Source organism: Leiobunum rupestre, chromosome 8, assembly GCF_980474605.1.
Source record: "Leiobunum rupestre chromosome 8, qqLeiRupe1.1.hap1, whole genome shotgun sequence".
NCBI lineage: Eukaryota > Metazoa > Arthropoda > Arachnida > Opiliones > Sclerosomatidae > Leiobunum > Leiobunum rupestre.
In genome coordinates this window covers 38,602,686-38,616,111 of record NC_143391.1, presented here as the reverse complement: position 1 = coordinate 38,616,111, position 13,426 = coordinate 38,602,686, and the positions used below count along the sequence as shown (strand labels likewise).

The following is a 13,426-nucleotide window of genomic DNA, read 5'->3' as shown; positions in this document are numbered from 1 at the left end:
CGGAATTTTCAACAAATACTTGAGCGGAGCGAGATGCAAATCCGGTGGTTAATTAGGCTTAGATTAATTAAACTCAAGTAGAGAAAGGAAAGCGAGATAAATAATTTAGTTTTTAAAGATTACTCTTTATTTCAATTCGTTTGCATTAATGAGTGGAGAAACAGTTATAAGATGCGGGGAACGACTTGCCGGTGTGGAATCTGAGGTCGACGTCGACGTGGCCCATTGTTTAAATGTTCTTTTACGTAAAATTTCAAAATAAATTTTTAAACGTGTTGTTTTTTTTAAATAAAAATATAAATTTCAAAACTCATTTAAACGTTTTGTTTTTTTCGGTCAATATAAATATAAATTTAAAAATTCATTTAAACGTTTTATGTTTTTCGGTCAATAAAAATATAAATTTCAAAACTCATTTAAACGTTTTGTGTTTTTCGGTCATTGTCAGCTGTTGAGTCTTTTTAGTTTTACACGAGCCTAGTATAGGATAGAGTAAAACTCCCGTAGCCGCTACGGTCCCCGCCGCCGCCGTTCGCAAACACGCCGTTTTCTAACGCCAGTACGCCACAGTAGGATTATTACCGTCCGCAATAACGTCGTTCTCTTACGCCACGGTAGAATCCTCCTACGTTCGCGTTTTAAACCAGAGAGGGAAAGGCCGTAGAAAGCTAGCCATATTCTCCTATAGTTAAACCAGATTTTCGTCCCTAAAATTCACGCGCGTTCGACAACCAATAACCAAGCAAGTCGGGCAATCGGGATTCGGCGATCTTCTGGCGTTTCCGTCTCTGGCGTTTTGGCGTTTTCGTTCGCACACGGTTTCCGCAACAGCGCTTGCCTCTCGCTTCCATTCGGGTGGGGGAGGGTAAGATATGGCGACTCTCCCACCGAGCGCTCCTATCTATTGTTGGCGACTCTTCGGAGCCCAGCCATTCTGTGGAATTTGGGAACTATGCTATCACCTTCCCTGAGCCCCTAGGTGTGAAGGGAGGGGAGGGGGCGGCATGGGTTTTCGTAAGTGCATCTCTAAACGTGGTGAAACCGCTTCTGTTGGTTTTTTAACCCTTTAGCCCAACCACTCTGGGTAATTTTTGAAATTGTCACCCCTATATTTCCCACAAACATATTTCGAGCGGTTCCCATATTACCCACAAAAATATTTCGAGCGGTTTTTCTCGACCGTTTATTTTATTTGTTCATGTTTCCGTTACCGGTTATACTACTATTCGTGTGTTCGTAAAGCTTGGCTCGTGTGAAACTATTATTTGGGACTGCCGGGCCCACTTGTTTCCCCTCTCGTGGCTCCGTCAGACAGCAATTTTCTGGCGCCGGCTCTTCTGGAGTCGTTTTTCCCCCCAACACGACCGATTAACCACTCTTTCCCTTTCGACTCGTTTTCCGAAACCCCACTTTTTCCCCCCCAATTCATCGCAGTGAGAGAATACCAATTTTTTTTAAAGCGCGGAACAATCACCCGTTTTTCCCTCTCGAGTCGTTTTCCGAAACGCCCCTTTTCGTTTCATCCAATAGCTTCTCTAGGACCGGACAGCCACTTTTTCTGCCAGTTTCCACAGTGAGAGCTACGCTCGCTCCCACATATGTTGGTTTTGACGGTTGAAAGGCCCATCTCTTCCGAATGAACATTCGTCGGACATCAGTAGTTGTTCGTGAAAATCCTGGTGTGCGTCAGCCATGAGGCAAAACCAATTGCAATAACGTCGTTCTCTTACGCCACGGTAGAATCCTCCTACGTTCGCGTTTTAAACCAGAGAGGGAAAGGCCGTAGAAAGCTAGCCATATTCTCCTATAGTTAAACCAGATTTTCCTCCCTAAAATTAACGCGCGTTCGACAACCAATAACCAAGCAAGTCGGGCAATCGGGATTCGGCGATCTTCTGGCGTTTCCGTCTCTGGCGTTTTGGCGTTTTCGTTCGCACACGGTTTCCGCAACAGCGCTTGCCTCTCGCTTCCATTCGGGTGGGGGAGGGTAAGATATGGCGACTCTCCCACCGAGCGCTCCTATCTATTGTTGGCGACTCTTCGGAGCCCAGCCATTCTGTGGAATTTGGGAACTATGCTATCACCTTCCCTGAGCCCCTAGGTGTGAAGGGAGGGGAGGGGGCGGCATGGGTTTTCGTAAGTGCATCTCTAAACGTGGTGAAACCGCTTCTGTTGGTTTTTTAACCCTTTAGCCCAACCACTCTGGGTAATTTTTGAAATTGTCACCCCTATATTTCCCACAAACATATTTCGAGCGGTTCCCATATTACCCACAAAAATATTTCGAGCGGTTTTTCTCGACCGTTTATTTTATTTGTTCATGTTTCCGTTACCGGTTATACTACTATTCGTGTTCGTAAAGCTTGGCTCGTGTGAAACTATTATTTGGGACTGCCGGGCCCACTTGTTTCCCCTCTCGTGGCTCCGTCAGACAGCAATTTTCTGGCGCCGGCTCTTCTGGAGTCGTTTTTCCCCCCAACACGACCGATTAACCACTCTTTCCCTTTCGACTCGTTTTCCGAAACCCCACTTTTTCCCCCCCAATTCATCGCAGTGAGAGAATACCAATTTTTTTTAAAGCGCGGAACAATCACCCGTTTTTCCCTCTCGAGTCGTTTTCCGAAACGCCCCTTTTCGTTTCATCCAATAGCTTCTCTAGGACCGGACAGCCACTTTTTCTGCCAGTTTCCACAGTGAGAGCTACGCTCGCTCCCACATATGTTGGTTTTGACGGTTGAAAGGCCCATCTCTTCCGAATGAACATTCGTCGGACATCAGTAGTTGTTCGTGAAAATCCTGGTGTGCGTCAGCCATGAGGCAAAACCAATTGCAATAACGTCGTTCTCTTACGCCACGGTAGAATCCTCCTACGTTCGCGTTTTAAACCAGAGAGGGAAAGGCCGTAGAAAGCTAGAAATATTCTCCTATAGTTAAACCAGATTTTCCTCCCTAAAATTAACGCGCGTTCGACAACCAATAACCAAGCAAGTCGGGCAATCGGGATTCGGCGATCTTCTGGCGTTTCCGTCTCTGGCGTTTTGGCGTTTTCGTTCGCACACGGTTTCCGCAACAGCGCTTGCCTCTCGCTTCCATTCGGGTGGGGGAGGGTAAGATATGGCGACTCTCCCACCGAGCGCTCCTATCTATTGTTGGCGACTCTTCGGAGCCCAGCCATTCTGTGGAATTTGGGAACTATGCTATCACCTTCCCTGAGCCCCTAGGTGTGAAGGGAGGGGAGGGGGCGGCATGGGTTTTCGTAAGTGCATCTCTAAACGTGGTGAAATCGCTTCTGTTGGTTTTTTAACCATTTAGCCCAACCACTCTGGGTAATTTTTGAAATTGTCACCCCTATATTTCCCACAAACATATTTCGAGCGGTTCCCATATTACCCACAAAAATATTTCGAGCGGTTTTTCTCGACCGTTTATTTTATTTGTTCATGTTTCCGTTACCGGTTATACTACTATTCGTGTGTTCGTAAAGCTTGGCTCGTGTGAAACTATTATTTGGGACTGCCGGGCCCACTTGTTTCCCCTCTCGTGGCTCCGTCAGACAGCAATTTTCTGGCGCCGGCTCTTCTGGAGTCGTTTTTCCCCCCAACACGACCGATTAACCACTCTTTCCCTTTCGACTCGTTTTCCGAAACCCCACTTTTTTCCCCCCCAATTCATCGCAGTGAGAGAATACCAATTTTTTTAAAGCGCGGAACAATCACCCGTTTTTCCCTCTCGAGTCGTTTTCCGAAACGCCCCTTTTCGTTTCATCCAATAGCTTCTCTAGGACCGGACAGCCACTTTTTCTGCCAGTTTCCACAGTGAGAGCTTTCCCTCTCGAGTCGTGTTCCGAAACGCCCCTTTTCGTTTCATCCAATAGCTTCTCTAGGACCGGACAGCCACTTTTTCTGCCAGTTTCCACAGTGAGAGCTACGCTCAATTATCCTTTTTCTAAGCGTTATTAAAAGGTAAAAAACCCGCCTTATCATAATGGTTTCTTTACTTTTTATTATCCTAAAGGAAGTCAATGGCTCGGCGGTAAACTATCTGCATTGTAACGATGCGACCCGAGTTCAATTCCTGAACACGATCAAATAAAGTAAAATACTCAGATATTTAATTAAATGTAATATTAATATAATTTATTAATATAATTTATAAATATTTAATTAAATATAAGATTAATATAATTTATTAAAATTTAATTAAATATAAGATTAATATAATTTATAAATATTTCATTAAATATTAGATTAATATAATTTATAAATATTTCATTAAATATTAGATTAATATAATTTATAAATATTTCATTAAATATAAGATTAATATAATTTATAAATATTTCATTAAATATAAGATTAATATAATTTATAAATATTTCATTAAATATAAGATTAATATAATTTATAAATATTTCATTACACATAAGATTAATATAATTTATAAATATTTAATTAAATATAAGATTAATATAATTTATAAATATTTAAAATGATGTAGAATAAATTATAGTACCTAACGTTATAACTTTGTAAATGACATTCGCCAACGCTGTTTTTTAGAAAAACACCGTAACTTAACAAGCGTTGGTGGCTGAGTGGTTAGAGTAAATCTCTTACACGAGGCAGACCCGGGTTCGATTCCCGGCCGGCGCCAAGAAATCGCAAATTGATATTAAGACCAATACCGTTAACAATTGGTGGAAACCCTGCCATTGGACGTTGAGAGGTTGCATAACACTCAGCATTCGATCCGTCCCAAAGTCATAAAGTAGAAGCTGGAGAGAAAACGCCCGTACAAACACAACGTACTCAACATCTACAACCATCATAACACAGATACACCACAATCTCTACACCCACAACCGACATAACACGAACTCAACATGCACAACCAACAAAACACAAACACAACACTCACAACCATCATAGCACGAACTCAACATTCCCAACCTACGCATAAACATTACAAAAACGTAATACACCAAACCGTCACGACGGTGAGCGAAAAAACACCATCCAAACCAAACCGCAAAATAATCTGTTAACGCTCACCGTCACACAGTGGTTTTGCCAACACTACGAAAAACTGCGAACGCAGAGATTTCGAGACATTGCGTACATTGATTAACCTTTGCACGGAAAATGCGAACGCGTTTGCAGGGCAGACACATACACACACAGACAGACAGACAGACACGGTGATTGTATAACCCCTCGGAGAGGTAAAAACTACACACAATCGGCTAAAACTTCGACGGAGTAGCACGAACTTCTATCTACGGTTATTACTACGTTAGTAGCCGCCGGACTCAGGAAAACAAAATTCGTATTTGGAATCTTGGATAATACTAATACAGATGCATTTATATTTATTATTTATAGTTTACTCCGTAACTTAATTTTTTTTTGTGTATCAGATACATTTTGCAGGAAATTTAATTATATTTTTTAAATAAAATTGAGACAACTTCCAAACGCCGCCACTGCGCCAACTAAAAAAAATTGCTTACCTAATAGTCCTAGAAATGTTTGCGCCCCCAAAAACCCTTGCGCCCGTACGCAGTTGCGTACCCTATTTCGCCGCCCCTGAGCAGTAGTCGGACTTGTATCAGTGGGCCCAGTGGGGGGTAAAATATATTTGCCGCAATTTTGCTCTCTTCTCACTCATACAAAGTATGGGCAGAGGCCGATTACTGGTTGGGGGCCAGGAACTGGGTGTTTTACCATAGAACTTATAGAAGTTTGCGGTACGTTGAATGTACAAGGAAATTGAATAAGGAAAAGTCACCGGAAAATGTCTTGTAGACTTCGTTAGTTGCAAGACATCAGAAAATTCTGTCCCCAAATTTGCCGCCCCTAAAATCTGTCGCCCTAGGCTCCAGCCTTCTCAGCCTTATGGTAAATCCGCCACTGGAGCTAGCTAGGTAACATATAATTGCATAACATTAGCTTACAAGAGTGACAGAATTAGCCCTAAATACCGTAAACTATTTTTTGAATAATAAAGATAAGTTACAACAATTATTCAAAAGATAATAATCCTCCTTGGTTCCGTTACTATAGCGGGAGATAGGTGACGTCATTCTCTCCGGTAACATTAAATTCTTGGCAGAACCGCTCTTTGAGCTCTGATTGCCTGAGATCTGGCTTCGTCTGCCACGGCGTTTGGGCCATTTGCCAGTTACACGGCAGCATTCTAGTTACCTATGAGATTTCTATGTTTCGACTGACTTATTTTTCTTTAATTCTTAAACACAACTCGTCTGGTTCTAACACCTTTAAGTAATTTTTGGGTTGAAAATAAGTCTTATTACCAAGTCGGCCCACCGATGTTTCGGAGTACATACGATGATACGACGAACATTTACAGTGAGCAGAAGTCGAACATACGACGTCGGGCCGACCCTAAACCAAGTAGGACATTTCGACCATAAATAGTGCAGTGGGCCAATGTCCACCCGACTCCGCGAATTTCGTTTCAAAACGTTTCCAAAGTGTCTAGTGTTAACGCGGCTTTAAAGAGGTCGTAGCGATAGCTTTCGATCAGTAATTTTCTGGAAATACTGGTGACCTCGTAAACCGAGCGTCGTAAACTCATATTTCGCGCTTTTTTCTAGGTTTTACTGGAAAAGACAGATGGCGGTAGTATTTCCATTTATTAATCGTGCTTGAAGCTGTAACCATGGTTACGGGGAAATGAGTAACGCTGTAACGGGACGGGAGAGTCATCAGTCGCTTTGAATTTCTATGCCTTCAGATCTACTTTCCATTGACATTTAATAATTACCAGCCAACACCCAAACCGATACCAATGGCTGACCTTTGGAATATTACGGACGGATTCAATTTTCCTGAAACAATGAATAAACTTCCAGAAGATTTAAAATCTAAGCTATTGGTAAGTTTATATTCACAAATTATTTTGTCCATTATGCTTGACACCACGATGACATATAATCTCAACGCATGACGCATGACGCATGACACGACCAAAATAGAGAAAAACTTCACCACTTTTATATAGCATAGCTAAAAACACCTAGGTATTACATTTATCTCTTTACGAAGAATCTAATTCACAACGTAGATTTAGTGTTAAAGGCAGACACTACTTCGATATTCCTATGTTTACTGGCCTTGTTTTATACACATTCAAATTCTGAAACCTCTTTTTAAATATTATGGTGGATAGTTAATAGATTGCGAGCTGCTGTATGGCAAGGATGATTGGTGGATGTCAGAAGTACTTTTCACACCAAGCGAATACCATTTAGATTTTCTCCAATGGATATTAACAAAGTTGGTTAAAATTTTATTTTGATATAAAACTGAAATATAAATCTGAAGCCCTCAAATCATATTCCACAGTTTCAACGAGTCATTGGCAAATTATTTCCAACAACCTCAGTCATCTCTAGATAGCCCTCATGAAGTTCAAGCCCAAAGAATTTTAGCCCTATGTTCCACTTTAGGACTCTGCGATCCGAAAGATGAAAACCTAATTAAAGTAATTTGTAATCCCTTAATTTTTAGATTTGTTCATCACGGAACTTTTTCTAAATAAGTTTTTGTTTTCTGTCTTAGGGAAAAGCTCCGTATAATAAACTTCTGAATTTTTGGCAACATTTGATAGATATTTTCTTAATTAGAACAAATAGACAAAATAAAGTTAATGGAAATATTTCTCGTAATTTTTCCAAAGAGTAAGTTTGGCCTTAAAAATGATTAAAAACAATTTTTCATAATAATTACTTTTTTTCTGTCAGTTTGTCATTTGATGATAAAATGGTTATGGATAATCAAATGTTAAATTCCATTTGTGAAAGAGATTTCTATGGAAATAATGCATTTAAGGTTGATACAAGTATTATACCTAGAGATCTTTTCAGAAAAATGTATGTATTAATGTTTACTCTTATTTTTTTGTATAATTAATAGTGGTTTAATTATTTTTGTAAAACAGACATGGTTCATGTTTTAACAAGCATTGTTTTCAATATTTTTGCGAAACCCTCGTTAATGTTTTTTTTTGTTAAATTGACATTGTTTATTATTTAATTGTTTTTGTAACATTTCCAGGAACTTACAAAGTGAGGTTCTCAGTGGCGAGGAGTTGTCTATTAATTTGGCATCTATTAATAGTCGATTTGACAGGCAGGAGCTTGAAATTAACAAGCTGAGGCAAAACGATCCTTACAACATTTTAGCGGGTGGGGATTTGGCAAATACGGCTTACAAAGAGCAAAATATCAATCGAGTACTCTCAGATTTGGAAAAAATGGCTCTACAATTTACTCAATGCCACGAAGATTTAAAACCTTGGTTTAAATCGGAGCCCCAGTTTAAATTTTCCTCATTAGGTCAAAAGTTTCAAGAAGCCTGTGATAAACTCGAAGAGTTTACAAACGTAAATTATATATTTTTAATTATCTTTAATATGGATTTTATAATTTAAATAATTATTTTTATAGGCTTTGAACCAACTCTCTAATTTTAAAGAATCGTATCATTGCTTAGATAAAACAGAGCAATCTCTTAATAATGGTTTAGATAATCATTGTGTAATCAAGGACTACTTAGGTAAATGAGTTTAACTTTTTATTTAAAGAGTATGCGTTGATATAAATTATTTAGGCCCAGCCTGCGACATTTTGACTTCTTAAAGCGAAGTAGAGAAAGAGAAGATTTCATTCAATAATCATTCATTAATTTGTCAACTAGCAATTTCTTTTGCATTTCATTATATTTAGCTTTACAATTTAATGAACTGAAACATTTAAAAATGTGATATTTTTTATTTAAAATTATTTTAAGTGCAAATTTTTAAATAAAGCTTTTTTCAAGCACTAATATTTTGTTTTTGTGTTAATGATATCCCCTTACTGACATCATACTAAGATTTAATTATATTAACTATTAGGCTGAGCAGGTATCAGGTAGATCAGTCCAATTTTAATTGTGGATGTGGCCAGATATGTTTAACAGCTGCTGAGGAAAGATCATAGCTTAATATTAAACTTCTTAAAAAATTATACAAAGTTATTTCTTTGAACCAAACCAAATTATTTTAGAGGTGCCTGTTTAAGAATTCAATAAGCCTTTTAAGTTTTAAAAATGTATTACACCAAAGAAGAAGTTATTAAATTTAAAAAAATTGTTTTGTATGAATTAATCTATTTAACTGGAATGAAGATACTATACTCCGATTGAACCCAAACAATTGAAGACACTTCTTATTAAACCTAAAAAATATCTACATTTAAAAGTTTTATTTACGTTACAAAAAGTATGTTTCTTAATTATACCAAAAACTATACAGCAAAGAAAAGTATATTAATTGATGCATTACCAAATTTTAACTTTTTTTGGGGAATTCTAACGTTAGTTATTGCATCAGAACAAAACACAAAGCATTAGTCTACTAGTAATCTTCTATCGCTTCGTTCGATAATGATAATTATGATATTTAAGGCTGTCTTGTTGAAGATTGTTCATTCATAAATGTGTGTAATAAGATAGGGCATTAGTAGCATAATATTTATAGGTATGACACAACATAGTTTATTTTCACAAGGGGAAACTTTCATTACCTTCTAATTCAAATAATTTTACATCAGTCTGACTATCATTTAACTTCTGCCCATGCCACTACTAAAACCCATGTTCATTACTGACCAAATAGTAGAAGGATTAGTAATCCTCAATCCCGAAGTTAGTGATAATTGACGCTTCAATAAAACAAATTCAAGGAAATCGCCAAGAAGCAATATATACGAGAGCCAGGACCGGCAAGTTACTTTTTAATTGGTACTTGTTGAAATTATAAACTGCAAACTTGAACCTCTTCGCGGTGGAATGGAAAAACAGATGGGGATGCACCTCTCCAGGCTGGCTAGCCAAGGCTCCGCTTCTTCCCTAAGCCAATTTGAGAGGCAGTGGTGTAGCCAGAAATCCTTCATGGGAGGGTTTAAACTATGTAAAGTACCTAAGAGGGTTCCTCTCTTGTGCTATCACTTTATGAATTCCAAAAAAGTAAACAATCAACAAAAACGTCGAGCAAGGGATTGTCTCTGGCAGAAATCGGCTCAAACCCGGGAAAGAGTGCATCTTCGGATGCTACCCTCCCTTCAATAATGTCAGGTCATGGGTTAGTCTAGGATGACACCCAGCCCGAATTTCCAGAGTCTGCCTCTACCAGTGCTCAGCATTTGGCGCAAGGGTCCCCCAAAGGCAATACTCAGACGCATGGAAGTAAGGTAAGTCTGTTTGGAAGTTGGGAGATGACTGTACGAAGGATAACTCCGCTTATAACAAGATATCAAAGAAGGTACGATCGGGACTCTCCAAGCTCCCAATGCCCTGACCTTCGGGTAACCCTCTTCCTCGATTCTTGAGTGGGGCTACCGAACCAAGTAAGGCTGTAAGTGCTGCAGATTGTGAAGTTTATAATCTGTAAACGAACTCGAGCATAACAAATCGGACATTTCAGGAATAGAGGATTTAGCTGACAGAGGACCTTTAAGTCTTCAGCCTATCGGACCTTGAAGGGGACCACGACAAGGATACTTGACCAGATAGAACAATAGAACAGGAGACTCACATTTTCTATTTAAATATTCGCCATATGTTAAAAACAATTCAGAAATGGGTGTTTTCGTGATTTGTAGTCGAACCCACGTCGGCCAAAACACTTCGGTTTTACTGTCGAAATGTCCTAGGGGAGTTAGGGTCGACCTTAAGGTCGACTCTCTGCCGACTAAAAATGTTATCTGTTTACTACTCTAAAACGACGCGACGGCGGACAAACTCGGCTCAAATCTTGACTCTATACCGACTATAAATGTGATGGAAAATTGACTCCGAAACGTGTTCGGGCCGACTGCATAAAATTTTGTATTTCCGACTCAAAACTGACTATAATTATGATTAAATATCATATAATACATGAATTACAAATAAAGCAGAGCAGTGAATTTTCAACAGAATGCTGTTTTATTCACATATCATATATTTCATACGATTACATGAAAAACGAATTTGATAGAGACAATGAAATCTTTAATTTTATTGACTTAAAACTGCTCAAGATGTTTTTCTGCAAAACTGAATTTTTACCTGTATTAAACTATTAAATACCACTGGTATTTTAAACGTATAAAAATTTAGACACATAATACTGTCTTATTTTGCTATTACATAGACATTTTAACCTTATAAAAGATAGGAACATCGATGTTATATCACCTTATTTTAAATATTATAAGTTTATTTTATATTTTGCACTTAGCTCTGTGGATTAATTACATCTGTGCAATGCAGTACAGTTGATAAAGTGGTTTTGTGGTCTTAACTTTCTAAAAAATTTAAAAGTGTTTAAATTTGCGTGTAAATAAAATGGAACAAAAACGTACTTACGCGGAATTATTTGAAAAAAAAATTTAAGACTTTTAGAGTCAGCATTTGGACCCAGGACCCAAAAGCGACTTTTCGACCAAAGCCCAACCCTAAATCGACTCTTTGTGCTACAGGGGACGCTACGCCAAGATGGTCTCGTGGAGGAAACTTCTGTGATATTGCCAGCTCTGCCAAATTAATGAAAATTTTGGCTCATGATAATAGTAAACACTATTACGTTGAAATATTGTAGATTCTGTATTTCCGGAGAAGAGACACCAAAGCATATGTAGGATGTGCACTTCCCCGATTCTAGAGCTACAAACACTGTTGATGTTTCTCGTCCTCTTAGGATCGCGTGTTCGATGAGGAAAAAGTGGGCAGTGGTAAACAGGGTTCTCACGCGCTCTAAGCTTATTTGGGATGTAAAATCGTTTAAAGGGGCTCCAAAGTTCGGTGGCAAAAAAAAAAGAAAATTGAGCATGCTTTTCATTCCCCCCAGCCCCTCACTCGGCCTTGGCAGAGGCGGGCAGAGTCAACCGTAAATTTCGCACTTTACTGACTTTATACACATTTTGCCACCGAACTTTGGAGCCCCTTTAAGCCCTATAAGTCTAGCTCCAGCTCCGGATGGGATCTTCTCATAGAAAAAATTAAGTAAATAAATAAATAAAGTCTAAATGTAGGAGGGAATAGCAGACGACTTTGTATTTTCCTTGAATTTCATGAATGGTGGATTCGGAAAGTTAGTGGGATAAAATTTGTCTCCGATCTTCTAAAGATTCACTTGTCCTACGTCAGTATCGGAAAAATGTTTTGTCAGAAAATTAGCATTAAAACTATAGGCAGTGTCATATGTTACTTAAAAGTGTGGTGACAGAGTGGTTAGCATTTTCATCTCACAGCAAGAGCAGCCGGATTCGATCCCAGCTTGTGGCCATGGGTGAAAACTTTTGCCGTAATAACGTAGGCAACGCTTGGGCCAATAAGGTGTTGCATTGGGTATTAGCCTAGCTGAATATTTATATTATTAATTATGCTAATAGTAATGTGAAACATTATTATAAACTTATTACTATATTGGAACTAGGGTCATTATACATATCACATCGTCAAACAGGGAAATTAATGGGGTAAACTCTGAGCCCTGATTCGGCAGTGTATCTTTCTTCGGTGCGGCGGGAAATTCGCACCCATTACAAAATGCCTCGACCCTGCTCAAGTACATGTTTAATTTTAATTTACTAAAAGGATACTTAAAAGTACATTTGATAAATCAAAGAGATAATTTGATATATATATTTTCGTATATGTGATATGATTTTTCTCAGTCACTCTGGTGTGGAAACTTGTGCATGGGTATTCCTTGATTAAAAAAAAACCTCTATAATACTTTTGAAATTCTTCCAGATGATATAATATTTAAATTTGATGTCAATAAATGTATTATTAACAATTTTTCACTTAACGGTTTTAAAGAAGGGAAAATATATTTATTTGCCCCGATTTTCGAAATCGATATTTCTCAGGGTTCAATATTTCTTATCGATTGATATCAAAAGCGTTGCAGGTGCCAGGAGTTTTGGGTTAGCTAAGCCAAGTGTAAAAAAAGGACAACTATTTTGGCCAATTTTTTATTTCATAAAGCTAGCATAATACGATGCTTTATACCCAAAAATTTCAATTTCTGTGCTCTCTGTATTAAATTTCTGTAGTATTTTCAGAATCTTTAACGTTACCCCCTAAAGGTTTTTGCTTATTTTAAAATTTTTTGGCTCCCCTTAGTAGGATATTAAAATTTCAAATAAGCATGAGCTACTCCCTGGCATCGCCACAAGCCAAAAGTTTAATTTTATAAGCCCCCCATCACCCAAGTTGGTATTGCTATCGAGCTAAGCTTAAATAGTAATACCAATCGAACGGCGTACCAATTAATTTTATATGATGTGTCGTTGAGAAGAAATCAACGTTTTACCTCACGAGAGTGTCGGAAATAACAGCTTCTCTTAACACTATATCTAGAAGAGATGAGG

The 13,426-nt window shown here is 38.4% G+C and overlaps 1 protein-coding gene across 1 annotated transcript; it reads left to right on the top strand.

Moving 5' to 3' along the window:
- The first annotated feature begins 6,689 nt into the window (after nt 1-6,689).
- On the top strand, nt 6,690-8,849 carry LOC149933359 (HAUS augmin-like complex subunit 7). The gene is made up of 8 exons (XM_090155745.1): nt 6,690-6,897; nt 7,192-7,298; nt 7,368-7,506; nt 7,584-7,702; nt 7,766-7,894; nt 8,079-8,406; nt 8,471-8,579; nt 8,634-8,849. The coding sequence occupies exons 1-8, from the start codon at nt 6,811-6,813 to the stop codon at nt 8,660-8,662; spliced, it is 1,047 nt and encodes a 348-aa protein (XP_090011871.1). The 5' UTR covers nt 6,690-6,810; the 3' UTR covers nt 8,663-8,849.
- Nucleotides 8,850-13,426: the final 4,577 nt, after the last annotated feature.